This window comes from Vanacampus margaritifer, chromosome 17 (assembly GCF_051991255.1).
Source record: "Vanacampus margaritifer isolate UIUO_Vmar chromosome 17, RoL_Vmar_1.0, whole genome shotgun sequence".
NCBI lineage: Eukaryota > Metazoa > Chordata > Actinopteri > Syngnathiformes > Syngnathidae > Vanacampus > Vanacampus margaritifer.
The window spans coordinates 19,288,238-19,316,160 of NC_135448.1; the positions used below are offsets into that span (position 1 = coordinate 19,288,238).

The 27,923-nt window shown below is 42.2% G+C and overlaps 3 protein-coding genes across 7 annotated transcripts; 2 read left to right on the plus strand and 1 right to left on the minus strand.

Moving 5' to 3' along the window:
• Window positions 1-7,764, plus strand: LOC144037572 (synaptotagmin-like protein 1). Of its 4 annotated transcripts, XM_077549143.1 has the most exons (14): window positions 1-177; window positions 1,012-1,138; window positions 1,744-1,895; window positions 1,992-2,106; window positions 2,188-2,227; window positions 2,839-2,931; window positions 3,015-3,184; window positions 3,657-3,759; window positions 3,841-4,002; window positions 4,462-4,543; window positions 4,608-4,704; window positions 5,998-6,203; window positions 6,276-6,425; window positions 7,625-7,764. In XM_077549143.1, exons 2-13 carry the CDS (start codon window positions 1,014-1,016, stop codon window positions 6,419-6,421), a joined length of 1,491 nt encoding a protein of 496 aa, XP_077405269.1. In that variant the 5' UTR covers window positions 1-177; window positions 1,012-1,013; the 3' UTR covers window positions 6,422-6,425; window positions 7,625-7,764. The 4 variants fall into 4 exon arrangements, with proteins under 4 accessions (XP_077405269.1, XP_077405270.1, XP_077405272.1 ...); XM_077549144.1 differs by lacking the exon at window positions 7,625-7,764 and having other exon boundaries at window positions 6-177; window positions 4,465-4,543; window positions 6,276-6,799; XM_077549146.1 differs by lacking the exon at window positions 7,625-7,764 and having other exon boundaries at window positions 13-177; window positions 6,276-6,799.
• Window positions 7,628-20,931, plus strand: pex1 (peroxisomal biogenesis factor 1). 2 transcript variants are annotated; one of them, XM_077549135.1, is made up of 30 exons: window positions 7,628-7,772; window positions 7,851-7,982; window positions 8,228-8,380; window positions 8,457-8,561; window positions 8,652-8,800; window positions 8,865-8,969; window positions 10,014-10,076; window positions 11,756-11,905; window positions 11,968-12,051; window positions 12,127-12,241; window positions 13,235-13,818; window positions 13,891-14,010; window positions 14,667-14,796; window positions 14,902-15,014; window positions 15,089-15,168; window positions 15,241-15,376; window positions 16,420-16,516; window positions 16,582-16,752; window positions 16,831-16,985; window positions 17,812-18,001; window positions 18,682-18,848; window positions 18,907-19,041; window positions 19,170-19,234; window positions 19,396-19,538; window positions 19,688-19,791; window positions 19,868-20,032; window positions 20,101-20,295; window positions 20,360-20,539; window positions 20,610-20,740; window positions 20,800-20,931. In XM_077549135.1, exons 2-30 carry the CDS (start codon window positions 7,925-7,927, stop codon window positions 20,870-20,872), a joined length of 4,116 nt encoding a protein of 1,371 aa, XP_077405261.1. In that variant the 5' UTR covers window positions 7,628-7,772; window positions 7,851-7,924; the 3' UTR covers window positions 20,873-20,931. The 2 variants fall into 2 exon arrangements, with proteins under 2 accessions (XP_077405261.1, XP_077405262.1); XM_077549136.1 differs by lacking the exons at window positions 7,628-7,772; window positions 7,851-7,982; window positions 8,228-8,380; ... (2 more) ...; window positions 8,865-8,969; window positions 10,014-10,076 and adding an exon at window positions 10,585-10,772.
• On the minus strand, window positions 20,612-27,793 carry LOC144037574 (uncharacterized). Its single transcript, XM_077549149.1, has 8 exons — window positions 27,605-27,793; window positions 27,133-27,273; window positions 26,865-27,050; window positions 26,346-26,792; window positions 26,171-26,217; window positions 24,208-24,305; window positions 23,696-23,884; window positions 20,612-20,756 (listed from the first exon to the last, which is right to left on the minus strand). Exons 4-7 carry the CDS (start codon window positions 26,470-26,472, stop codon window positions 23,761-23,763), a joined length of 396 nt encoding a protein of 131 aa, XP_077405275.1. The 5' UTR covers window positions 26,473-26,792; window positions 26,865-27,050; window positions 27,133-27,273; window positions 27,605-27,793; the 3' UTR covers window positions 20,612-20,756; window positions 23,696-23,760.
• Between the last annotated feature and the right edge of the window lie 130 nt (window positions 27,794-27,923).

Genomic DNA, 27,923 nt, shown 5'->3' on the forward strand with positions numbered 1-27,923 from the left:
CGCACGCACGTGCTCGCTCCTCCCTCCCACCGACAGAAGGCGTGTTCACAGAATTGACACAACACACACACACGTTACACAAAAACAGTCTACGACACCCACGCCCGCACACGCACAACACACAAGTTTGCGGCAAACTTCCTACGAATGGAGCTACACGAGACTATCGATTAAAAGGTAAAGTAACTCCATTTCGTTTCTATCATGCTGTCTTGCTAACGTGTCAGTGCCTCTTTAAAAAAAAGGGCGACAGGTGTTTGGTCTCACGCGTGGGCTGATCACAAAGACGACAAATACGTCAAAGGCGACGTTTCATGCGACTAATGGGGAACACGCACACAAACACACACGTTTATGAAAGAGACTTTAAGAAAAGATTTTTAAAAATACGCTTGTGACAATTGTTTTGCATCGCTTCAGGCAAGTCGATGTTAACTCAGTTCCGGTTGGACCAACTGAGTCGCCGTACTGCGCATGCGCCAATTACTCCTCGGGTCCCTTGAGGCAACGCACACACACACGAAGGTTTTTAAGTGAATGTGAAGCGGAAGTAGAAAATAAAAACTACTAACCCAACTGCAATGAAAAGTTGCCGAGTCATCAGCGGTCCATGAATAATAAATAAACTAATAGACATTAACAGTTGTATTTCTTCCTATTTAACAGTCCCCATCAGTCAGAGGATGATGTCTCCGAGGCATCAATGTCACCCTGTGGTTACCGTCACTATTTTTCTTGCTAGCCCAGAAGACTTGACAGTTGACAGAAAAGCATCATAAGCATTGGGAATGGACAAGAAGATTTGCGAGCAGGGAACAAACAGGAAGTGCAACAGTCAAGTCAGTTGGCAACATTGCGAGCACACAAGACAAGTTTTGCTGACGGCCAAAAAGCCCGTGGAGGGAAAACACGCCAGCTGAGACGAGCTGTCATAATAGGCCAAGAGTTGCAAGTGGACAAAGGAAGACCTTTTTAAAAAAAATAAATGTTGTGTGTGTTTTCTATGGACAGGCATGGAGGCCGAAAGTGGCGTGGGGTCTCTGGACCTGAGCCACCTGACGGAGGAGGAGCGGGACACCATTTTGCAAGTACTCCAGCGAGACTTGGACCTACGACGCCAAGACGAAGGACGCGTAAGGTCAGAGGTGAACCACAGCCTTCCACTTGAGTGGCCACAAGATTAGGTACACTTGCTCCATTGCAATTGGCTGTACAAGGGTCAAGTCATTAGGAACAGTTCCCATCAACCACAATGTCATGTAAAAGCTGAAAAAACGCATCGAATGATCATGAAAATGGCCGATTTCCTGTTGAAATTCCGGCATGGGTCGTTGAGACTTTTTTTGCGCTTCCAGTTACGATGTCTACCCAGTTTCGTGTAGGTATCGGGTGATATTTTTATTCTAACTTTGGAATCCTGGAATTCACCCCAAAATGCCCGCTTTGAACCAAAATGGCCGACTTCCTGTTCAATTTGTGTTCTTTAATACTACATAGCCACCAAATTGCCCAAAAAGGACTTTTCCATGGCTTGGGGCTCGAATACAAAACAGCACTTCCTCGTACTTAAATGAAGCGTTTAACGTATTTGACTGGCGCTCCGGTGAACATAAAGATCAAGGTAAACGCTGTATAACAGGACACGCCCACACATGCCGTTGACAATTTGAATAATGAGCCCGATTGCCTTCCAATGTCATCAAAGAAGAATGTCGCCATCACGCGTGTTTGCTGTGTCAACAGGAGCTTGCTGCAGAGCCGAGCCAACCCGTCGCAGCTGCACTCGCAGTCCGGGGCGTGGTTCCGCGAGGCGTCCAGCAGGCGGCACCGCGGCCGTATGTCCGGCTCGGACCTGGTGCACGCCACCATACGCCGCCGCGCGCCAAAGATCATCGGTCACTCACTTTGTATTTTCTCAACAAACGTTTCATGCGATCAAGTCATGCAACCCAATCAGGATGATTTTATTTATTTATTTTTGGTTTCCATAGTAACTGACTCGTCGGGGGTGGGCCTGTTCAACGGCAAGACGGATGATCGGTCAAGCAGCTCCTCCCCGGACGAGGCTGAGACACGATTGAAAGAGTCTGTGGAAGACAGCCCAGGGTCCGTTTTTTCTCCCTCCCCCAAATTGTTCTATTTGTGTTTTTTTTGCTGACTTTTTCCAACTTTTTGTAACATTTTCAGGAGTCCATCCAGTTTTGTTTCCGAAAGAATTGCAACAAAGGTCTGTGAAGTCGTCTTCTATAGTAACGAAAAACTCAAATCATCTTTTCCCATTAAAATGGAAATGCCGATAATCCGTTCTAGCCTCCCCTAAAAAACACCAAAAATGTGTGTTTTCATAAGAAAAAACAAAAAACACTAATACAGCACAATGCAATTAACTGTTGAGTTTGCTGCTTCTTCTGGTGTGCGCACTTTGGCCACCTGGGGGCAGTATAATACACATACAGTACATACATAAATATCCTCTCCATGGAGATGGTCTCAGTCGGTCAGTAAATTATACACTCTGAAAAACCCAATTGTGGATCAAAATTGGACCGATCCACTTTACGGATCAATTTGACCCAACTTTCTGAGTTGTGGTCAAATTGGCCCAAGTTATTTTTGACCCAACTGTTGCGGCAGTTTGTGTTCAAATATCTGTCGCAACATCGATGCTACTTTAGCCCGTCTACGGTGATCGCCGTTGTGTTAGCGTTAAGCTAGCAGATTTGAAGGAAAAGTTATGCCGAATTTTTTAAGTCCATTTAGAATTTTCATTGCATTCGTAAAATTATTTTTCATTGTGACATGATTCTGTCTGCGTTTGTGTATTTGTGTTGTTGTTAGCAACAATGCAAAAGGGAGTCTGTGTCTCTTTGCATCCTGACCGACTTGGAACCTTTGACTTTGCAAAAAGACAACTCTCGTTCCAGCTATACGGTACACGCACGCGCACGCACACACTTTGTTGACTTCTAGATGAGTCAGCCGAGAGTGACGCCGGATTTTGTCCCCCCGCGCAGCTGAGCGGCGGCATGATGAGTCTGTTCAGCTCGGGAATCTTCGGCGTGGTGGAGGTGCGCGGCCGCCTGCAGTTCTCGCTGGCCTACGACGGCCACAAGGGGGAGCTGCGTGTCCGGGTGCACCGCTGCGAAGACATCTCGCCCGTGGCCGACGAAAACCGTTCGGACCCGTGAGTGCTCTTCATTTTTTTTTTTTCTCCAATCGGATTTCAGCCTCTCTGTGTTGCCATGTCAACCTAATCTGCACATGACCTTCCGAATCTGTAGTGTGCCTTAAACGAAATTAGCATATGGACTGTTTCTTTAACCAATCAAATTTGTTGCATTCATCAACAAGTTCAATTGAATCATTTATTGCAAATGGTTTTGCGTATGGAGGACCAAAACTGCCCAAATTAAAAATAAACAAATAAATGAATGAATACAAGTGAAAATAAAAATGGATATTAAAAATATAATCAAAGAAATAAAAAATAAATCAATAAACATTACATTATTATATTTTTGTATATTACATTTTTAACTCAAATTTTTTTTATATCCCTTTTTATTTTCACTTTTATTCATTTATTTATTTTTAAATGAATTTGGCCCTCCATATTTGCGGGCCCTCGAGCTAAGGTTGGTTTTGCTACTTTTCAGATACGTCAAATGTTACCTGCTGCCCGACGTGTCGAGTCGCAGCAAAAGGAAGACGGCTGTGAAGAAGCGCACACAGAACCCCGTCTACGAGCAGACGCTCAAAGTGAGAGCGCCGAACGCTGTTGGGACACCACATTAGGTACACCAGCCAATTCCAATGTGATTTTTTTATGTCATTTTCCAGTACAAAATGCGCAAAAACGTGCTGAATAGTCGCACCCTGAACCTGTCTGTGTGGCACGCCGAGCCCCTGGCCAGGAATGTTTTCCTGGGTGAGGTGGAGGTGGCGCTGGGCCTCTGGGACTGGACCTGCACGCAACCACTTTGGCGGGACCTGCAACCACGGGTGACACACACACACACACACACACAATGGCCACTTTATTAGGAACATCAGCGCAATTATTGGCCAAATTGACCTTGTAATGGCCACTTTGAAACAAAATGGCTGCCTTGCTGAGTTTTTTTGTAGTCGTGGCTGAATTTAAAAAGAAAACTTTTGGCCAAAATAGTTGCTTCAAACCAAAATGGCCGACTTCCTGTGTGTTTTTCAGACTTAATTGTGGTGCTACTTAGGATAGGACAAATGAAACTCGCTGCAGCGGCTGATTTGCTGTTTTTTTTAAAGGTTTTTATGCTTTCCTTTTTAGAGTATTTTTTTTTTTTTATTACGAACCAATCTGTGAAGTGTTGTGCAGAGGTACCTAATGAAGTGGCCTGTTACATTATTTTGCGGCCTCGCTGGAGGAGAGACGGAGACGCCCGTTGAATTTCAACTAAGCTTCTTTATGTGATGTTTACGCAGCAGTTCTACTTGAGGCAGGACTGCCTCAGCGGCCGCGGCAGCCTCTTCTTCTCCATCAAGTTCATCCCGCAGGGATTTGAAGGTGAGCAAAGCAAACGTCCACTTCTGTCCGAATGCCACTTACGATGACGACGTCTCCTTCCCAGGTGGTCTGCCGCTCACGGGGGAGCTTCACATTTGGCTTCAGGAGGCGCAGGGTCTGCTGTCGAAAAAAGGCGGCGCCATCGACTCCTTCGTCAAGAGGTTTGTTTGCTCGTCCTTGTGTTTGTTTCTGTCGTGCAAAGCGGCGGTTGTCGCGAAAATCCTTCTCAAAGCCGTGTTTGTAAAGCTTTTGAAAAAGTTCTATTTGCCGATGACGCGGCCTCATCTTGCTGTAGAGAAAATCCCAAACAGCTTCTGACTACTTTGAAAAAATGACACAAATTAAACACCAAGTCAAAATCACAGTTGACTCAATTGTGGTGTAATTCATGCAAATTGACCCCTTAAATAAGATGATTGCTAAACACATTGTTGTGCATTATTCGTGCCAAAAGGTGCACTGATGCCAAATCCAAAGCCATGCAATGCCGCCATCTACAGGGATCTGTGAGTCATTACAGCGTTTTTTTTGGTCAACCCAACACATGTTCTACTGCCAAATAGAACCGAAAAAAATGGAAGAGTCGACTCCTTTTGGTAGGCTGGGTTCTTATATTTTGTGGGCAATGTTTTCTTTGGGGTCATCCACCCCAAAAGGGAAGATATAATATGCTACGATGAAATAAGGTCAATTTGCACCAGAGAAGTGAAGGTCACTTTGTCCCATTTTTAATCGTAATTAATCACATGACTTCAGTAGTTAAGTCGCGATTAATAGCAATTTTCACATTTGCTCTAAATGTACAATAAAATATTTTTCATAAAAGTTTTCATACTCTTGACATAAAAGTGGAAAAAAAATGTAATAAAATATTTATACAGTAATTTCATAATAATCCATCAAATTAGGTTAAAATTAAAAAGATGTAGTGTAAAAAACGAGTGTGATATTGATTTGTGTAGAGGACATTTTTCTGCCACTAGGTGGCATTATTGCATTTGCAAGACGTTGGTGACAGCTCAGTGCATTTTTCTTTTCCTATTAAGATTGATCAAATCTTTAACATGAAGTAACTTGTGAATTTCTGCATTTTTAAAATTGCAAAATATAACCTGACCCGTCTCCACAAATATATGCATTATTATTACATTTATAGCTGCTCAATTTTGACGTGGACGTGTCTGCCGCGTTGCGATGGGAATTCCCCAAGTACAGGCTTTCCAAGTAAGGGGCGGTCACTAATTGCACGTAAAAAAAAAAAAAAAAGTGGCGTTAAAGGAAATTTAAATGAACTCAAATTATATTATATATTTATATAAATATTTTAGAGTCTTTGCGTTTGGTAAAAAAAAAAAAAAAATCACAATTTGCAGTCGCTGTCTTTTTGGGTTATCCACAAGAAAAATTGCCATCCTTGAATGAGTTAACGCTTACTTGTTGCCCCCCCAAAAAAGTTACATCCTGCCAGATGCCGGCTGCCAGAGCGGCCAGAAGACGCACGTGGTGAAGCGCTCCATCAGCCCGTCGTACAACCACACGATGGTGTACGACGGCTTCCAGAGCGGCGACCTGGAGGAGGCGTGCGCCGACCTGAGCGTGTGGCAGCGCGACGGCTTCAAGCAGCACACGATCGGCGGGATTCGACTCAGCTGCGGAAGCGGTAAGACCCTTTTTAGGGGCCGCTAAACTGTTTGGAAAGGGAACAGTAAACGCATGGTGTGGGGGCGTGCAGGTCACAGTTATGGCGAGGCGGTCAGTTGGATGGACTCCACGGAAGAAGAAGTCTCTGTGTGGACGGCCATGATCAAAAACCCAAACCAATGGATCGAAGCCACGTTGCCCCTCAGGACGAACCTGACGCCGCGCTCGGCGGAGTGACGATGTGTGTGCCGCACATGGACTGAAAACCTTTACTTGTTTCATATGTAGCCCTTTTTAAATAATTCTTCCCAGAGTTGATATTGTAAATGAGCTGTGGAATAATAATTTGCTTGTGTCTTCTTGTTTCGTTATCGTATTGCAGTTGTTACCGTGTGATCTTCTTAAGTAATTAAATGTGAAACCCGTTTTTCCTGCTTGCCCGTCACAGGCTAATCAGTGCTTAAAATGCTAACTCATAGTTGTGTACAAAAATGCAACACTTATGTGTCATGAACTTTATAGTTTGGGCCCATTAAAACTTGTAAAAATGTATTTCTCCTAATTAAAAATATTGAGGCCATTGAGGGGAAAAAATTCATCCTCAAGCCAAACATGCCAGACCTTGTGGTGCGACTAGTAACGATGTAGCTAACTCCTTTTTTATTATATGGCAAAAGTGAACTTAACTCTATTCAATTGGCGAGTAGCGAACAGATGTTTTTTCTATTTTTTTTTTTTTAAAGGCTTCAAGCTGTTTTTTGTCTGTAATGTTCCTCTCAAACGAAACATTACAGCAGTATATCTATACTGCCCCCGTGTGGACACAATGAGCCAGCACATTGTCCTCTGGATTGATGCCCCAAAAATTTGGCAATGTATTATTCTAACATAAAATATAGAGAACCCCCAAACTATTGCGTTTCCATTTATTCCAAAGGATAAAGGTGATTTTATATAAAAGTCTTTAGTGGTTTGTGGAACGACCTAAGTTAGTATCTCAAGGCAAAACTATATTTTGCTGATTTAATATTGAGATAATTTTGAACTTCCGCAGTCGCCAGTCCGGTACTTGTGCTGTTTATAATTTACCCGCGAATTTTCATAATGCGCATGCGCATAACATCCAGGCTACCACTTCCGCCATTAGCAAGGTGGCTGATTTACAAAACATTTCTCCCGAGGTTTAACTTAAAAAAAAAACATTTTTTAAACTTACATACAGAATCGAATGACTAGCTACAGCATTACTGCATACTGCAGCAAAAGATTCCAATAAAATAGACGTAGCGCATTAGACGTGTGTGATGACGTCACCAAAAGCCCTAATGTAGAGGACTATGGCGCTCTTCAATAAAACTCTGCTTTCTAAACCACGGAGAGTACTACACAATTTGCTGTCGTTAACAAGACACGTTAAAAACGAATTGTGTTCATTTTTAGTCACTCCATGGCGCTTTCTCCAACCCTCCCTTGCCTCGTCCTCGGCCTTCCCTTTCGTTACCCCGGCAACGAGCCCCGCCCCCGTTGCCCTGTGGACGGACATGCTCCCACGCTAGTCAGGAATTAAACGATGACGTGACCCAGCCAGGTAAACCGGGGAATACAATACAAAATGAATAGAATGTGTTTGTGTCGCTGTGCAAACTTTTTGTTGCTTGTCTGGCAGGTGCTTGCTAAGGTGACTCCACGTCAACTTCCGGCCACAGGTCGTCCCTTTTGCGGCCAAAAGTAGGGACAAACATGTCCAAGAGATTGATCCAAAACCTCGCCAAGACCTTATCGAAACAAGTGGACCGCTGTAAGTTACTATGCTGACCAGATCACGTGTGCACTGGGTGTTATGTGGCTTGCAATTGTAGACTGCTGGGAAGAAGGAAAATGTTCCACTTGAATGTAAACAAACAACATATTATTAATGAATACAAATGACCATGAATGCATATTTTGATTCGTCAAGTAGTGTGTAAGTATTGTGAAATGAAGAACACTACAATTCTCAAACAACTCTTTTTTCCTCGCGTGCACCTCCTCCTGTCTTATCAGTCACCCAAACAGAGATCGAGTGCCTTATTCTAGAGTTTTACGCCATCCTTGGACAGACGACGAGTACTGGGAAAAGCAGCTTGGACGAAAGGAAGTTCAGAAGCATACTGACAAATGAGTTTGGTCTCACCAACAACACCATCATGGAAAGAGGTTTGACTTATGACACAGAGATGCCATTTTTTTTTTTTAGTCGGTTTGGAATGCGACATGATGATCCGCTTTCCAGTTTTTAGGACGTTCGACAAGGACAACGACAGCTTCGTCAGCTCCAAAGAGTGGGTGGAGGGCCTGTGCGTGCTCCTCCGTGGCACCTTGGATGAAAAAATCAAATGTAAAAGCGACAATTAAAAAAAAAAATAAATCTAAGTGATTTTCAACTTGTCCAGCTAATCTGAACCCCCCCCCCCTTCCCCACCCCCAGACTGTTTTATGGTGTACGACCTGAGCGGAGACGAGTACATCACCAGGGAGGAGATTCTCCTGATGGTGAGGAACTGCCTGCGGCTGCACGGCGAGGAGGACCCTTTTGACAGCATCAAAGATCTGGTGGAGATCACGCTCAAGCGGATGGTGAGACGTCTGGCACGTGGCTCCGCCCCATCAAACATACAATAAGAATATTTCCAATTGACAGGATCACGACAATGACGACAGACTGTCTTTTGAAGACTACAGGAAGTCGGTGAAAGAGTTGAACATCGTGCTTGAAGCTTTCGGGACGTGCCTCCCCAACGCCGTGGTAACAAAACTCTAACGATGATATCTTTTACATAGACGGTGTACTATGTGAATAATCGATTAATCCTTTACCTGTTTTTCCAGAGGATTGAGATGTTCGAGCAGCGCGTATTCAATAATAAATTGGACCGCAGATGAAGTCCATAAGTTTGCAACTATATTTTTTATACACACAAATAGCTGTTTTCAAATGTGTAAATAAAGTGGTCATTTTTAATGCTGTTATTTAAATATATATATATATATCAGTGTGTTTTTGCTGCAGTGAATCAGACAACTTTATCACTGATTTTCTCCGTCAGGAAAGCAACTATAGATTGATTGATATATGGGTAATCTTTAACTGTACTATTTCCAGAAAGAATTTCGCTTAGTTGCCTTTTAGAAACAGTCAAGTACTATAGTTTTATTTATATATATCTTTATTAATGTAAATGAACACAAATTTGCTATAAATCACAGTTTGTAGAGACTAATTGACGCGCGGTACTGCCAGTCAGTAATGTACGAATTTGAACGCGTGCTGTTTTATTTTGAAAGGCAAGTCACAAGTCACCAGCGCTGCAAAATCACCTTAAACTTATTAGCGTCTACAGCTAAGTTAAAAGTCGTGCTTATTCTAATTTAACAAAATTTACACACAAAAATGGTCAAATTCACTGTCAAACGAGCGACTGTTTTACTTTACGGAAGCTTTTTGTTCAGTGCACTTCAAAATAAAATGTCCCTCCGTTTCAAAAGCGTGCGTGTTTTTTCTTTTGAAAGGGAGTTGTAAATGACAGTTGTGTGAAATGGCCACTGTGGCAGGTGTGCGCAATCAGCAGGTGTGCGCCATCAGCAGGTGTTGTTGGGGTGAGCAGGTAATTAAGGCTTAAGATTTCACCTGCTCAGTTTACTCAATTGTGTGCTGCTCCACGCTTGCTGTTGTTCGGATCTTGATTATTTCTTCATGTAAGTTTGCTTTTGACAAAAAAAAAAAAAAATCTCATGTTTCATCACTGCTCATGTCAGTCGTTTGTTCACACATTTTTTTTTATTTGTATAGGATGTGGACTCACCCGAAGCGATTGTTTCCAACCATTTTAGCACCCTTGGTTTGTGGAACGAGGTGCGTCATGTTTTTGTCTTAAATTGTTAATTGGTAATGGATTGTGATGTCTTTTAGATTAAAATGTGTTTATTTCTTAGGGAAAATGAGTAGTGCATATATGCTGTTTTGTATGTATTAAAGTTTGTGTCGTTATTATCATTTAGCCTTTTTTATAATGTTGTAAATTTGCCATTAACCCTTTGTTTGCTACAGGAGTCAAATGCGCAACTGACTTAGAAAGACATTAGAAAGACATTATAATCAGTGAAACATTTAACTTCGCGTCGCGTTTTGAAAAATGTCAGTACAATTTGTCAATGTATTTGATGAAAATTCACCCAAAAAAGTTCCTTTAATCACAATTAAGTTTTGTACACTTTTGTTTTAAAGCATCGTTTCCGTAGTCGATTTTGTTAGCACTTCAAAATAAAAACACAATCCCTTTGGAAAAGGGCGGCAATGTAATCGAAAGCGCGCCCGATATTATTTTGAAAAACTAGCCACCCTGCGCTTCCTACATCTAAACCAATCGCTGTCAGAGCGCATCGATGGGATTTGCTTGCACGATTACTTTAGCATGTGTCACATTTAGTCAAAGTTCATTTGTGAGACATGTTGAGCGGCATTCAACCCGTGACGGTTGAGCTTATCAGCGCCAAAAACTGCTTCCTCCATTTGCCCGCTAAGTTAATTTCCCATCTGTCGCTGAACGAGGTAAGCTAGCTACAGTTAGCCGCAGTGGCTAACTACTCGGAAGTTTGGCCAAACATTTACGCTTGATTGAAATACGCATTCACGTTTTAGATGACGTTATATATTTCACCGAGTTGAATAGGAATTCACAAAATTAGTTAAAGGTAAACCAGTGGTGTTATTCCCCGTCAAAGACTAACGTAGATTAGTATAAATGAATGAAAACGAGCTGCGTGGTGTAGCTGTCAGTTCACTTCCATTTGAGCAAAACTTATCTGTCTGAAATAACTTCATCGCTAGTAGCTCAATGACACTGTTGACAAACTGCAAGACTAAGTGTAAGAATCTTGTTGGCAACTCCAATGTTTGAATTCGAGAAGGCTGATGAAAGTCCATTCGCTCCCAAAAATCTTTACACTTTAACTAATTGTTTAATTATTGATCGACATTTAATATAGCTTACCTTTTCGACCACAGTTTGGCGATGAAAACTTCACTTCAAAAAAAAAAAAAGATCATGAAACCTTTGGTAGTTTTGGTTAAAAGAAGAAAAAAAAGTTTATTTTCGCCTCACTTTTTCCTTTTCTCCGCTTCGCTGGGATAACTGGCTCATTTCGCCCCACAACACACCAACATGTTTGTTTTGAGTCAAATATGCATAATGTGTGTAAGAAGATGAAATAGTTCATTGTATAAGAAGGGAAGCACTTGAAACGAGCATGATAGATTAGGCATTTTTAATGTGTAAATTGAAGACGCCGCCATGATGAAGTTTTTTATGAGGCATTTGAGGAACTATTTTCTACGTTTTCTTTAAATGATCAAATATTCAAGTTAGAAAAAGGCGGAAAAAGTAAAACAATTAGGAATATTATGTAAAACAGACACATTGACCTATCCAGATGTCATCAGCGGCACGGGCGCATTTTATATGCCGTGTAACTGCTTAAATAGCTTTTACTGCTTCTTGTTGTCCAGCGTGACGTCAGCGACTTTTGTTCCAGAATCAGGCCTTGGAGTTCTCCAGCAGTCACGACGGCCCCCCGACGTTCCTCAGCTGGACTCTGAGCCGCAGCTCCTCCGGCTCGGACGGTCGCCGCGTGGCGCTGTGCAGACACCTGGCAGAGAAGCTGGGCCTGCGGGACGGAGAGGAGGTAAAAGTCCGTCTGTTGTGGGGGCGACCGCTGCAGGTAAATGGACCTGTTGTGCTCCTCAGGGGTTCGTCCGGCCGTGTCAGCAGGTGTCGTCGGTGCAGCGAGTCTTTGTGGAGCCGGTGTCGGCCGACGACTGGGAAATCTTGGTATGTTGCCGTGTGGCTTTAGTGGGATGAGAAATGATATTTCATGGTGTTGTTCGTGTGTCCTGATACTTGAAGGAGCTCCACAGTGGTGTGCTCGAGCAGAAGCTTTTGGATCAGATCAGAGTGGTGTTCCCAGATGCGGTTTTCCCCGTGTGGGTGGACAGTCATACAGTCATTTACATCCAAATAGGTACAAAATGTTGGAAGACCCTCCCTTTTTTTTTTTTTTTTTTTTAAACAGCGTAAGAGTCACATAATTGTGTATTCCCCCCCCAAAAAAAGCCCTTTGAAGTTAGTTGTTTTTGTAAAAAAAAGTCTTTATTTTATTGAAAACAAATTGCATTTGATTCCAGAGTAAATGCAATTTTTTTGAGAAAAAAAAGTAGTAATAGTCATAAAAAAAATTCCAGACAAATGGTTATCTTGTGAGAGAAAAAAAAAACACGTTTTTATTTTCAGAGAAAAAAATGGTAATCCTATGAACTATATCATAGTATTGAATGGTGAATAATGAACCATTTAGAGTTTTGCCAAAGGAAAAAAATTGTAACAGAATAAGTAATATTGGTTTGAGAAACAGATATTGCAAGAACAAATTTGGGTTATGTTTTTTTTAAGAGAAAAGTAGTAATTTCCCATAAATGAAGTTTTATTTTATTGAGAAAAATGGGAATATTCCGGGAATTAAAGTAATATTTTAAGTAAAAAGCAACAAATTTTGTTTGTGCATTTATCGAGAAAAAATTGACTATTTATTTATTTTATTTTCAATAGTCATTTATCAAGAAAGAAATATGTATGCTGTTGTTTTTTATGATTGTATGTAGCTTATGACTAACAAATGGCCAAATTCACAATCATAAGAAAATGTAATATTACATAAGAAACAATCCAAAATAATTTTTAAAGCTAGAAATTAGGTAGGAAATTGCCAACAAACAAATGTTTTTCACATGTGTAATGTAAGAGTTTTATTACTCTTTGATTGAACCACAGAAAAGAATGAACTTTTTATTGAGCATAACCTGTAGAATTATTCTTTCCTTAACAGCCCTTGATGAGGTTGTGCCTTCTTTGCGAAAAGGTGCTGAGGGGGGGGAAAAAAAAGTGAAATGATTAGTCTCGGGTCTGCGTTTTTGTGGCCACCTTTTCAAAATGGCTGACTTCGCCGTCGTCTGTGCAGCGTCCTTGTCGCCTTCGGTTCCTTACGGTCGCCTGGAACCCTTCACGGAGCTGGTGGTGACTCCCAAGAAGCACAGCAGCCGCCCCGAGGATTCTCCCCGCTTCCACTCGGACCCGCCACCGGCGCCCGCGCCACCCGCTCAAACCGTCCCTCCTCCCACTCAGCAGTGGGATCTGAAAAGTCTGTTTGGCTACATGACAAAAGGCATCCATGACCCGGTTAGGGACCTTCCATCAGTGCCGGACGTCCCCGCCCTGCTCGCCGACGCCCTCTACAGAGTATGCGGCGCCGCGCCGCCGTTTCTTGCCAGCGTCAGCCACGTGGCGCCCGGCGTGCTTCATGTGTTCCCGTCGAGCCCCACGTGGAATGTGGACATGGCGGGATGCCAGCCGCAGATGACGTACGGCCTGCTTTCCAAAGTGCCTTCGCCGAAGGAGAGAGGAAAGCTAGAGAAGAAGGACGCCGCAGGAGATGGCGCAGGGGAGGCCAAAGGTCAGGAGGTCACGGTGGTGCGTTTGGTGTGCCATGATCCTGATCTGCAAAGACGAAACGCGGACGGAGATGTCCACTGTGGCAGAGTCTGGGTGAGAGAGACAAATGGTATTCACGCGTGCACAATTTCTTAGCTTGTCATTTATTTTGTGTTTGTCGCCCAGATTCCCCGAGCCTTGGCTGGCAGGCTCAACATCCAGCCACATTCAGCAGTAAGAATAAAGCCAGTCAAAACAAGCGTCAAAGTGGCGTCCTCCATTCAGCTGCGGCCTCGAAAGCCATTGGTGAGTCAAAAAAGTCATTTCATGAGATGAAATGTCTTTATCTCAACAATTTTTAAGTTCAGAATATAGTAACGTTTGTATTTTTGGAGAAAAAATGTCATGAGAAAAGTGCAAAGAAAAATGTTTTAATAACAATCATTTTCAATATAAAATATTTTTTATATCACCGGAATCATGAGACCCCCCCCCTCCCCTTATTTTTTTACCTCTTATGAAAAAAGGCAAAATTATTTACGAAAGTAGAAATTTATTTTAGCGGACATTACAAATTTTCCAGGTCAAATTTAAAGAAATATTTTATCCACTAAAATATTTTGGAGGGATTATTAAAGTAATTTTTTTTAATCAAGGTAAGAAAGTAAAAAAAGTGTCACTTTTTTAGGTGTGTGTGTGGAGAGTCAGATTCGTAAAGAAAATTAGAGAAGCCCCCCCCCGAAAAGTGCAATAAGAATAAAGTCTGATTTGTATAAATTTTTGGGGTGAAAGTCAGACCCCCAAAAAAACCAGACATCTTATGTCCGATAAACAGAAGATAATGAAAGGATCTTATGCCAAATAGTTTTTCTATTTTGTCTTTAAAAAAAAAAAAAAGAAAGAAAGAAATAATTAAAATGTCTCCCCTGCGCCGTATGCTCGTGTGTTGTGTCCCCCCTGAGGCGGAGGCGGAGGAAGCCGAGGATGAGGCGATCCAGACGTCCTTCCTGGGCTGGCTTCACACTCAGACCCACCAACCTTTGGCCTGCTTGACGCCACGAGCCGGCGCCGTCTTCCTACGCGCCGCCGACGGTGATTCATATCTGCATGGCTCTCATAAGCACTTGCTTGGATTAATAATAAAAAATAATTAAAAAAAAAAAAAAACGTCTCCTCATGTTGCTCTTTACCTTCCAGACACGCTGGAGTTTGCTGTCACGGTGTTAAAACCGCAAGCGGAACCTGCGAGCGACCCGCCGGATCAGCTCTTTCTGCTCTCACCTTCCGTCTTACAAAAGAAACACATCAAGGTTGACTGGATTTGTTTTGACACAAATGAATTAATTCCGTCGTCATCTCACGCGTCGCCTTCTCCGCCCTCAAGGTGGTCCGAGAAGCGGCGCCTGCACCAGCCCCCGACGCGGACCCGCCAAAACCACCACTTCCTTCGCTAGATTCTCTCGGGTGAGACGGCGGAATCGTACCGGGGGTATTTGAGCACTTTAGCTATGAAAGCAATTGTGCGTGCGTGTGCAGCGGCGTGGACGAGCTGAGCAGAAGAAGCTTCGAGTTCGTGTCGTACGGTCTGCTGGCGACGCCGCTGGCCAGAGAACTGCTGGGAGTCGCCGGGCGAGGACTCAAAGGCGGAGCGCTGCTCATCACCGGCGCCAAAGTGAGATGACGGCGCGTGCGTGCGTGGGAGGGAAATAGAGCACACTGCCCAAAACAAACAACCTTTTTGGGACTCTCTTAACTCATTCACTGCCATTGACGCCTATAAACGTCAAAAATAAATTTTAACTGTTTCTATTAGTTTAACATTTTTTCCACTTTTGTTAACAAAAAAATAAATAAATCTTTTTTTCCCCACATAACTTCAATAGTTAACTCATGATTAATCACAAAATTTATATCTGTTCTATATGTACAATAAAAAAAATTCTAGGTTTTTATACTCTTGTTAACAAAAGTGGGGGAAAAAAATGTTAAAGTAATAGAAATAGTTCAAATGATTTTTGGACGTCTATAGCCGTCAATGGCAGTGAATGAGTTAATGTTTGAGCACATATTTTGTAAATGCAAATGAATTTTTTTTTTTTTTAGGAAAACACATTTTGACAATATAAAAAAGAACAAATATGTTTTAGGAATTTAATATAGGCAAATAATTGCACTTCTCCAAAAAGCATATTTATTTTAAAAGAAGTCAGTTTATTTAAAATAAAAAAATCTATTTGTCAGGAAGGAAACAAAGGATATATTTTAATGAAAGGGGGATTAGCCTTTTTCTTTATTTTGCAACAAAAGCCACATTATTTTCTCGAAAAACATTTTTGGGGAGTAAAGTTAAAAAAAAAAAAATTTCAATAAAAAAAAAAGTACAGGTTAAACAAACTTGCAAATAAATTTTATTTCTTCAGAGAAATGAGTTTTCCTAAGCAAAAATAAGTAGCTTTTTTTTTACCTAATAAATGGTGTTGTTTTTTTTTTTTAAGAACAAGAATTGCAATTTTATTAATTTTTTGGGGTAGAAAAACTGTCATTTTACAAGCATGTGATGCATTCTTCTGAGAAACATTTACTACAGTAGTCGTACAGGATATAAATGATTTTGTTTTAAGAGAAAAAGTTTGTTTAGTTTAAATATGATTTATTGCCTGTGGGGAAGAAGTGGAAAATGTGCAACGCGTACCTCCAAACGCTGTCTTTCCGCAGGGCAGCGGGAAAAGCGCCCTGTCTCGCGCCCTCTGCAGGAAAGCGGCAGACGAGCTGGACGCGCACGTGCAAGTTGTGGAGTGCAAGAAGCTGCAAGGTGGCTCGCCTCAAAAGTCACCCGCGTCCCGCAGCGTCATTTCCTGAAACGCGTTGTTGTGCCAGGCAAAAGGGCGGAGACGGTTCGCCAGACGCTGCGCCGCGTTTTCACGCAGGCGGAATGGAAGCAGCCTTCTGTGGTCCTGCTGGACGACCTGGACCACGTGACCCGGGCGCCCACCTCGCCCGAACACGAGCTCGGCCCCGAGGCGCTGCTGCACCTGCACGTTGCGCAAAGTAGGTTTCTCGACAGCATCCGTACCGCGACGGCGTTCTTGTCGTATGACGACGCGTCGTTGTTGTTGTTGCCGCCAGGCCTGCTGGACCTCGTCAACGAGATGATGGAACGCGACGCGCTGATGTGTTTGATGGTGACCAGCGAGAGCGAAACGTCGTTGCACGGCGCGCTCACGCAAGTGCAGGGAACGCACTTCTTCCAGGCCTTCGCGCACCTTCAACCACCTGACCAGGTAAACGCACAAAATCATCAAACCGCCCGATCCATTTATCGGATCGCAGGCCGCCAGCTGACTTTGTCTGGGCTTATTGTTTAGCATTTCAACTTTTTTTCTGTTTATATTAATACAATTTAGTTAGCTAGAATTAGTTTTCGTGGTAGTTCTGTTTTTATTAGTTATAGTTTGAAAAAAGAAATGCTTAGTTTTCGTTAGATTCTCTTGTAGTTTAACTGTATAATTTTTGCGCAATATTTAATAAAACGCCACATTTTTAAAAAGTAACATTTCTTACCAAGCGTTGCATTTGGGATGAGTTAAATGAAAATGCAGGCGAGAACGCCAAACAGGAGCGACGGCGTCTGGAGGTGCTTTTCCATTGGCTGCTGCCAGATGACATCACTATTGTGCGACACACCGACAAACATCCTAAATAAATAAAGAATTCCCAAAGGCTCATGCAGTAAATGAATTGCCAAAGACTATTACCAATTTATTAGTTTTGTAAAAAAAAAAGTTTTTTTTTCAACTCATTAATCAAAGAAAACAGATTAAAAAAAATAGGCGACAGGCAATTATAAATTGTGATTCATAGCATGATGTCACCAGTTAACTAGCGACCAATCACAAATTTTACACCTGTTCAAATGTACAAAAAAAATCGAGGTTTTCATACTCTTGTTAACGAAAGTGGGGGGGAAAAAAAGTTCAACTCATAAAAATATTTTCAAATATTTTTTTACGTTTATAACAGTGAAGGAGTTAAAAGCCTTTCCGTTTTTATTTCATGTTAACAAAACAGTTGTAGAATTGTAATGAGATTGTTGTCGTCGTTGTGCAGGCCCAAAGGGCGCACATCCTTTTTTGTGCAATCCAAACAAGATGCGGCCCATCCCAGCCGGATTCGGCCATCTTGGATTTGGCACCGGTCGCCAAGGAGACGGAAGGCTGCCGGCCTCAGGATCTGCTGCTGCTGCTGGAGCGAGCCCTCCATGCTAATGTTGCGCGCCAGCAACAAAATGACACGCCCGGTAACTGCCATTTTCCACTCGGGCTTTTACTGGATTTTGAATGGTTTAGCGAAGCCCACGGAACATTTTGTTCTACGGAACCTTTACTTTCATCAGGAAAAAAAAGTCCATTTGTATCTTTCCGTTTTGCAGCAATTACCAATAGAATGTAGCAAAATTTAATCATGATTCACAAATCTGTTTACAACGTATTGCCCTGGCTGATCTCTTATACTCTGCTGCTACCTGCTATTTGTAATCACCACCATAGCTTTAAGCAGCTGCATCAAAGCCTTCTCTTGCATAAAAACAAAACTGTTTGAATAAAACATAATATATGGTTTGGTTGTTGTGGAGGAGTGTTAATGTCATCCGCCATTTTTAAATGTAGTCTCGGTTTTAGTCCAATTTCAGTCACGCTTGTTTGTTATAATCATAGTTAGTTAACCTCCCCCCATTTTTATTTAGTGAAGCATTTTAGCCCAAGAAAACATTTTATTCATCTAATTGTAGTCAACAAAAACTGTCAATCATAACACTTTACAATGTTCTCATCTTTTGACTTCACGCAAAATTACAGCATATCAACAAGTGGCTATTATGACGCCATGCTACAAGCTAGCTAGCATTAGTTAGCGATCGGATTGTGTTTAATATTTAAAATTTCATTATGAGTTGTCACCAGCTGTGTGTGTGTGTAGACTCGTATTTGTCGCAGGCGGACTTCACACAGGCTCTCCGGGACTTCACCCCGCCGTCCCGCTGGGGGGCGGACCTCCACAGTCCCAGCGGAGGGGGGCTGGAGTCGGTGGGGGGGCTGACGGAGGTGCGGCAGCAGCTGATGGACACCATCTTGCTTCCCGCCAAGGTGAAGAACATGCAAACGCATGCTTTGACGCGTGCTAACAGGAAGTGTTGCCTTTCAGTACCCGCTCCTCTTCTCCAAACTTCCCATCCGACATCGCTCGGGAATTCTGCTGTACGGGGCGCCAGGCACCGGGAAGACGACGCTGGCCCGAGCGGTCGCCAAAGACAGCGGCATGAACTTCATCTGCATTAAAGTACATGTGTGGTGACTTATTAAAATAAGTAAAAAAATAAATGTTTCAAGCCTTTTGATCATTTATTCCGTGATTCTGCCATCTACCACTAGGGGAGCCCTCAGTGTATATTTCTGTGTTTGTTTCAGGGTCCCGAGCTTCTGAGTAAATACATCGGCGCAAGCGAGCAGGCGGTGCGAGACGTCTTCCAGAGGTGACAAGTGCTTACCGCTGACCTTAGTCCACCATTTTGTCTTCTCATAACAGCACTTGGGATGATAGGACAAGATGGTGGCTCCTCTGCTCAAAGTGTAATTCACCACCTCGCCCACTAGATGTTGCCACCTGACAGCGTTGTTGTTATTGTTGGAACAGGGCTCAGGCGGCAAAGCCCTGCGTGGTCTTCTTCGACGAGTTTGACTCGTTGGCACCCAGGAGGGGTCACGACAGCACCGGCGTGACCGACCGCGTCGTCAACCAGCTGCTCACTCAGCTGGATGGCGCTGAGGGGCTGCAAGGTGAGTGAGAGCGCATGCGTGCGACTTTGCAACCCCATCCGGAGTTTAAGACGTGATTGGAATCACTAGGTTTGGGTTTCAAACTAGGGTAAGAATTTAAACCCTACTTTGAGTGTGTATGTGTGAGAGTTTCTCATGTGGTGTTTCAGGTGTTTATGTGCTGGCCGCCACTAGTCGTCCGGACCTCATCGACCGGGCTCTGCTGCGTCCGGGCCGACTGGACAAGTCGCTCTACTGCCCTCCACCCGACAAGGTGTGATGATGTTGATGTGCCCCCCCCCCCCCCCCCCCCAAAGCCTCCCGGCCGTCTTAACATGGTTGTCCTGCAGGAGGACCGCTTGTCCATCCTGAAGGTTCTGAGTGCTGGCGTCCCTTTGGCCCCTGACGTGGACCTGGAGGAGCTGGCGACGCGGACTGATGGCTTCACCGGAGCGGACCTGAAAGCGCTTCTCTACAATGCCCAGTTGGAGGCGCTAAACGACAGCGAGACCCATGTACTTGAAATGTGCATGGGTACGGTGCCACCGCCTTGGCGGAGGTCATGACGCCATCTTGCTTTCAGGAGATGGCGTGCGACATGAGCCTGTCATCCATGAGTTTCCCGAACAACAGCAGTGGTTCCGATGAGCTGATGGACGACGATGTGAGCCCGGGACCTCCTGAGCTTCAAGTGCCGGACAAACGACGACCCCAACAAAATGGCGGTGATGTCTGGAGGCTCTACTTTGAAAGTGCCTTGGAGTCTGCAGGAGAGAAGGTATGTGGCACTAGGAAAGTTGTAAACATTTAGAACCTGATGCTCACTTTGATAAATTTTTCAGGAGCTGTGGCGGATGTCCTCCAAACATGACCCGGACACTCCCACCTCTGAGGCCAGTTTTTGTTGGCCCCCCATCGCCATGCCCTCCCTCCAGAGTGGCTTCCAGGAACTTGATGATGAGCAGCTGCGGGGCCTCCAGCAGGAAGTGGCTTGCATTGAACTCAACCACCGCAGAGCCAACGTATGCCAGCCACCTGTGATGTTTGACTCATTGTGTTGCATTCACTTGCTGTCTGCAAATTTTTGTTTAGGGTGAGTTTGTGCCTGTCTGCTCTGGGTCCAGCCAGTTGGACTTCCTGCTGCGGCGCTGTAATGTGTTTGCTGCTTTGGATGTGATGAGGCCGTCACTTGGCAAGGACAACCAGAGAAGATACACAATGCTGTGGGTGACACACAACCTGTAATATCACAGACATGATATTGATTTGTGTGTGTTTGCAGGTATGAAGCTTTTTCTGAAGGAAAAACTGCAAAGCAAACATTTCAACCAGGAGAACGTGTGACCTTGGCGTGATGAACAACCAAAGATGTAAATTGTTGGTTCATATTAAAATGTGTCTTCCTGTTGCCCAAGTCACTCCCTATCTAATCAGTGAGAGTATGTGTAGAAGTATGAATATAAGTATAAATGTGACTAAGTACACGTATGTATGTGTATAAGTATGAATATAAGTATAAATGTGACTAAGTACAAGTATGAATGTGACTAAGTATGAATATAAGTATAAATGTGACTAAGTACACGTATGTATGTGTATAAGTATGAATATAAGTATAAATGTGACTAAGTACAAGTATGAATATAAGTACAAGTGTGACTAAGTATGAATATAAGTATAAATGTGAATATAAATATAAATGTGACTAAGTACACGTATGTATGTGTATAAGTATGAATATAAGTATAAATGTGACTAAGTACACGTATGTATGTGTATAAGTATGAATATAAGTATAAATGTGACTAAGTACAAGTATGAATATAAGTACAAGTGTGACTAAGTATGAATATAAGTATAAATGTGAATATAAATGTGTATAAGTATGAATATAAGTATAAATGTGACTAAGTACACGTATGTATGTGTATAAGTATGAATATAAGTATAAATGTGACTAAGTACACGTATGTATGTGTATAAGTATGAATATAAGTATAAATGTGACTAAGTACAAGTATGTATGTGTATAAGTATGAATGTGACTAAGTATGAATATAAGTATAAATGTGACTAAGTACACGTATGTATGTGTATAAGTATGAATATAAGTATAAATGTGACTAAGTATGAATATAAGTATAAATGTGAATATAAATGTGTATAAGTATGAATATAAGTATAAATGTGACTAAGTACACGTATGTATGTGTATAAGTATGAATATAAGTATAAATGTGACTAAGTACACGTATGTATGTGTATAAGTATGAATATAAGTATAAATGTGACTAAGTACAAGTATGTATGTGTATAAGTATGAATGTGACTAAGTATGAATATAAGTATAAATGTGACTAAGTACACGTATGTATGTGTATAAGTATGAATATAAGTATAAATGTGACTAAGTACAAGTATGAATATAAGTACAAGTGTGACTAAGTATGAATATAAGTATAAATGTGAATATAAATGTGTATAAGTATGAATATAAGTATAAATGTGACTAAGTACACGTATGTATGTGTATAAGTATGAATATAAGTATAAATGTGACTAAGTACAAGTATGAATATAAGTACAAGTGTGACTAAGTACAAGTGTATATAAGTATGAATATAAGTATAAATGTGACTAAGTACACGTATGTATGTGTATAAGTACAAATATGTATGTGTATAAGTATAAATGTGACTAAGTATGAATATAAGTATAAATGTGACTAAGTACAAGTATGTATGTGTATGAATGTGTATAAGTATGAATATAAGTATAAATGTGACTAAGTACAAGTATAAATGTGTATAAGTACGAATATAAATGTGACTAAGTACAAGTATAAATGTGTATAAGTATGAATGTGACTAAGTATGAATATAAGTATAAATGTGACTAAGTACAAGTATGAATGTGTATAAGTATGAATATAAGTATAAATGTGACCAAGTACAAGTATAAATGTGTATAAGTATGAATATAAATGTGACTAAGTACAAGTATAAATGTGTATAAGTATGAATATAAGTATAAATGTGACTAAGTACACGTATGTATGTGTATAAGTATGAATATAAGTATAAATGTGACTAAGTACACGTATGTATGTGTATAAGTATGAATATAAGTATAAATGTGACTAAGTACAAGTATGTATGTGTATAAGTACAAGTGTGACTAAGTACCAGTATGTATGTATGTGTATAAGTACAAATATGTATGTGTATAAGTACAAATGTGAGTAAGTATGTGTATAAGTATATATGTGAGTAAGTACAAGTATAAATGTGAGTAAGTACGTGTATAAGTGCAAAAAAGCATGACATTTACTATAAATATCTCACGGGTGGCAGAAACGCAACAAAGGAAATGGCTGAATTAGCAGCCACCCCACAACAATCACAGAATGGGAACCTGACATGAGGACAAAATAATTACCACTGAGCATGCCACATATGAAAGGATTGGAACCCGCCACACTGAGGATTTTAAGATGCTATGGACCCACAATGCTTTATTGTATTACATGACCTAACCCCCATTTTATTTCCCCCCCCACCTTTACAATGTATACACTACCATTTAGTTAAGGGATGTTCCTTTCTTTTATGTAGTTTGCATTGTTCCTTTAAAATAAATAAAACTTGTTTATTTTGGAGCAGGATATGATCATTATTGGTCCTAATTTATAAGGACGCTTTCCTACTTTACAGCAAGATTTGCTGGGGGTATGAAGACTTTTGCCCTTGCCTGTGTGTTTCCATCTAGTATTGTTATATTGAAGAGTTCACCGCAGTGACCCAAATATCAAAAACATTAACCAACAGACTGGCCACTAAAAGCCCTTCAATTACTGTATATTCAAACTTCCACACAGTAAGAATTGTATACATGACTTACTTTTATTGTATTTCACAGACACATCACATGAGACGCAAACAGGCAGAATTACTGACTGGGCCAGCGCAGCGCCCTTGCTGAGAATTTGGTCAACTTTGTTTCCGCAGGGTAACAAGATGGCCTCCATATGACCAATCACAGCGTAGGGTGCGCCGCTGTGATTGGGTCACATAACATGGACGCCATCTGATTACCCTGAAACAGAGTTGACCAAATTCTGAGCTAACCCATAAAAAAAAAAAAAATACAGCAAGTGGCCATGACATGACTGGACTCACCTTTCAAGAGGCCAACATTTCACCGCCATGCGGGTGCCCAAAGGACTACTTGATTCCGCCTCCCGTCACTTGCCACCTACTGCTTGGCTTTCAACACTTTCGTAGTTGTTTTTGGAGATGGAAGGTGCTTGACTGGCTGGGTTGGAAGACGAGTTTGACGCTGCTAGCTTCTTGATCTCAACCTTTGCCCTGCAACACAGATCACAGGAACAAAATGAAACACTACACAGTAGGTTACAACCTCCTGTCCCCCCCATTTACTCCGCTAAGCTAAGCTAGCTAGCTTAGCTAGGCTAGGCTAGCTAGCTAAGCTAGCTCCATTCCCCGTGTGGCGACGGGTGGAAAGGCGCCGCTGACTGGCTGGCAAACAGGCCAGCCGCAAAAAAGAGGACGCGACTGGCCTGCTTGCCAGCCAGCCAGCGGCGCCTCTCCACCCGTCAACACAGGGAATGGAGTCAAGAGCAATGGCGGGAAAGAAGGAAGGTTTCGTTTGTCGTGTGAACTAGCGTTACCTGGTCTCGCGTCTCGTCTGGGGTTCGTCTTCCGCAAGGCAAAACAACACCCAGATTAGCTGGATGCCGGTCGCGAGTTCTTGATGGACACTCCCGCCCTGCAACACAAAACAAATTCTCACTTTATTAAACTGATGTGTGAGTGCCAAATTTTACACAACTATTTTTAACTCATTCACTGCCATTGACGGCTATAGACGTCAAAAATTCATTTGACCATTTATTTCCACTTTTGTTAAGAGTATGAAAACCTAGATTTTTTTTAATTTTTTTAGAAATACAGATATAAAATATGTGATTAATCGTGAGTTAACTATGGAAGTCATGCGATTAATTACAATTTAAAATTTTAATCGCCTGACGCAACTTAAAGATTATTAAAAATTCAGGGCGTCAGGCAATTCATTTTTTTTAATCGTAATTAATCGCATGACTTCACTAGTTAACTCACAATTAATCACAAATTTGATATCTGTTCTAAATGTACAATAAAAAAATATATAGGTTTTCATACTCTTGTTAACACAAGTAGAACAATTTTTAAACGAATAGAAATAGTTCAAATGAATTTTTGACGTCTATAGCCGTCAATGGCATTGAATGAGTTAAAAAGTCAATGTACAATATCAAACGCTACACTCACAAGTAACTAGAATCTAATAAAAAAATGAGTTTGTGTTAAAGGGGTACATTTTTGGAACAATTATGAAATTGACTCATAAAATGCTGCTATGCTTCCGGTGTAAAAAAACAAAACATCTTTACCTTTCCAAAAAGATAAATCTGTGATTTAAATTATTGTGGCCCCTCGGCTGATAAATACTTCAGCATGTTTGACTTTTTGTTTATAATCACATCAAATAAGAACAAGTCAAATACACCAACGCTACTTAACTGGCAAACAAAAGAACATTTTGTGATAGACCAGGTCAGGTCCTTTTTATTATTTCCTCACCAACTTATTCAACCCTTGACCTATAATTAACTATGTTTAATATGGGATGAGAGCACCTGCATGTGGCAACACAACCTTGGCGCTCAAAAATTAAGCAAACGTTAAAGAAATGCGTTATTTGTCCCCCTTCCAAAGCGTCAAGGGTGCCGTTGCCAAATGGTGACGTCCGCAAGGTCAAGGGTCACACAAGTCAAGGTCATTTGCCTTCATAGGCAAAGACATGAACATGAAAAAAAAGAGCAAAGAATCATTTGCAGAGACGACTGGAGGCATCATCGGCACGTTGAAAAAGGCAGACTGGAAAGAGCGGACGCCGTCGGTGATTGCTTTGATCGCCCAAGCAAAAGATGCCAGAAAATGCCCGGATGACGGCTGAGCAAGTGTGAGACAATTTCACGGAGGGATTGACTCAACTTTCAACCCAGACCAGAAAAGGTGCCCGGCGTGAGCTCAAGCCTTCCACGCTAGCATCATCGGCGCCCCCTACTGGCTTCAAAGTACAAGACGACTCCATTTACAACCTACAAAAAGGTGGCGGAATGTTCTTCTCACGGGCCTGTGAAGAAAAGTGCACCCGAAGAACCCAAGCGACAGGCCATCTCCAGCAGTGTGCGAGGTACCATCAATTCCATGAGGAGATCGTGGGTGTCAATTGGACACCGTCAAGAGACGATAAAGCTGGCGCTTGGGAGACAATTCCAAGCATGCCCCCAAATCTCTCCGTTTGCAGACAAAAGTGCTGGAAGATTCCCAAGTGGCCGTCTTCACACTTCAAGAAAGACACTTGCCGAACAAGGCGAAAAAAGATTTGCCTTCTGGGCAAAGATGGCTGCGAGAACCTCATGTCAACCGATATATTTTATTCCCAAAGAGTGTTGAACTACACTCACCTAGTACAGATGTGGCTGAGCCATTGAATTCTTTTGTCACAAAATATATTTTGTTATAATAATAATAATAATAATAATAATATGAAGACATGGCGGTTGAAGTCAAGCGCAGGCTCACCGATGGGGTCCATCCAGCTCCAGCGGCTCCATGCTGGTCATCTGCGGCTTTTTGAAGACGGCAGGAAAACAAAAAAAAAAAAGACATCATCCATTTTAATGTGCACTCGTTTCACACGCCTCAACAGTCAAAAAGTTTGTTCATTGGCGTGTCTAGTGTCGACTTTGGAACTTACTTTTGTCCAGTCTTTCATGCCGCGCGGTCGCCATCTTGCTGCACATGCTGATGAATCCATGCGTGACCCGTGCACAGCTGTCACCTAATGAGCTGCAGGCTAACAAGCAAAACAAATGGACCCACATTCAATCCGTCTTCACTTCTGTCCCACGGACAGTGGAGCTCAATTCCCCCCAAGACAGCCATCTTTATTACACAAACTATTAGTTCAACGACAACAAAAACCCTCACAGTTCAATTCCCAAGAAGAAAACCCATCAGGTGTGTCATTTACGACAACAAAAATAAAATCGCACAAAAAAAAAAGTCACCAAATGCTGGCCAGCATGAAAAACGAACCAAAACAAAGCGCAAGGGCGGCGTGCTAAACGAAGCAAAGTGAAGCCAATTGTGATGCGAGGTGCTCAAAACGCAACCGCCGTCGAGTCCCTCGAGTGAGCAAATCCTGCAAGAAGCAAAATGTCAGCATGAGAAAGGACAACAAACGCCAACAACATTTACTCGTGCGCTCGCTTACCCGACCAAGCTAACAGAAGGCCACGAGTGCGGCCGCCATCTTGCCTTAAATGGTGAACAATCTAATCAACGCACACCTGTGGCTTTACAAGCTGCAGGTCTGCGGTCATCCATCTTCCGCTTTTGCACATTAGCGCCGCCTACTGGCTTGTCATCAGGACTGCAAAAGGGTTGCTTTTCTCTTTTCCTGCCACAAAAGTAAAAGTCAATCACAACCAAAGTTATTTTCTATTAATTTTTTTTATTCATTAAATTGTTAGGATCGTTACCAACAATGTCCTTTACGTGTGTAGTTGGCGGTTGGGGCATTTTTAGGCTGGAAATACATTCCAGATAGTCCTCAGGCGCTACACTGTCGCCATCTCCTGGTCAGTGTGCGAAATGCTTTCAGTGAGAAAATTGTGGGAATCCTAAACGAATACAACAAGGATAATATTTAGTCAGTGGATATCTGAAATTGGACTTTCTTAAAAATACCGCTACCATAATCCAAGACAAAAATATTGTCATAGGATATTTAAGAAAAATGTTGACATTTTTTGGAGACATTTTCACTTCATGTGAATGTTTTTGTTTATTAAACACGATTGCGGCGTTAAAGACGCCATGGCAGGCTAAATTGTGGGGAGTTAAAGACTTGCTGACGCGCGCCGTCTTTTTAGCCAAATTTACTTGCTTGTGTCCAAATCCAACTCATATCGAAAACACACGCGGGCTTACTTAGTTTGCCTGCCAAAGCACCTTTAGAAGAAAGCGTTGCTCTTGCCATCCACCGCACGAAGCGACGTCCTCTTGGTTGCACTTCAACGGCTGGACTCCAAAGATTGCGTTCGCAGGTCAACAAAAAGTTTCTTCCTCACACTCACCCCAGCAGGTGATCAATGCCGCAGACTCTCCCCAACACAGGTGAGCCCACTTGCTAATAAGCAAGCCCACGCCCACTTGCCAATAACCAAGACCACGCCCACTGGTGACACGGCCAATCATCGTGCTAGTAAAATGAGCGCGTGCACATCACACGTGCACACAATCCAAAACATTGAAGAAAGCGCCAAAGGTA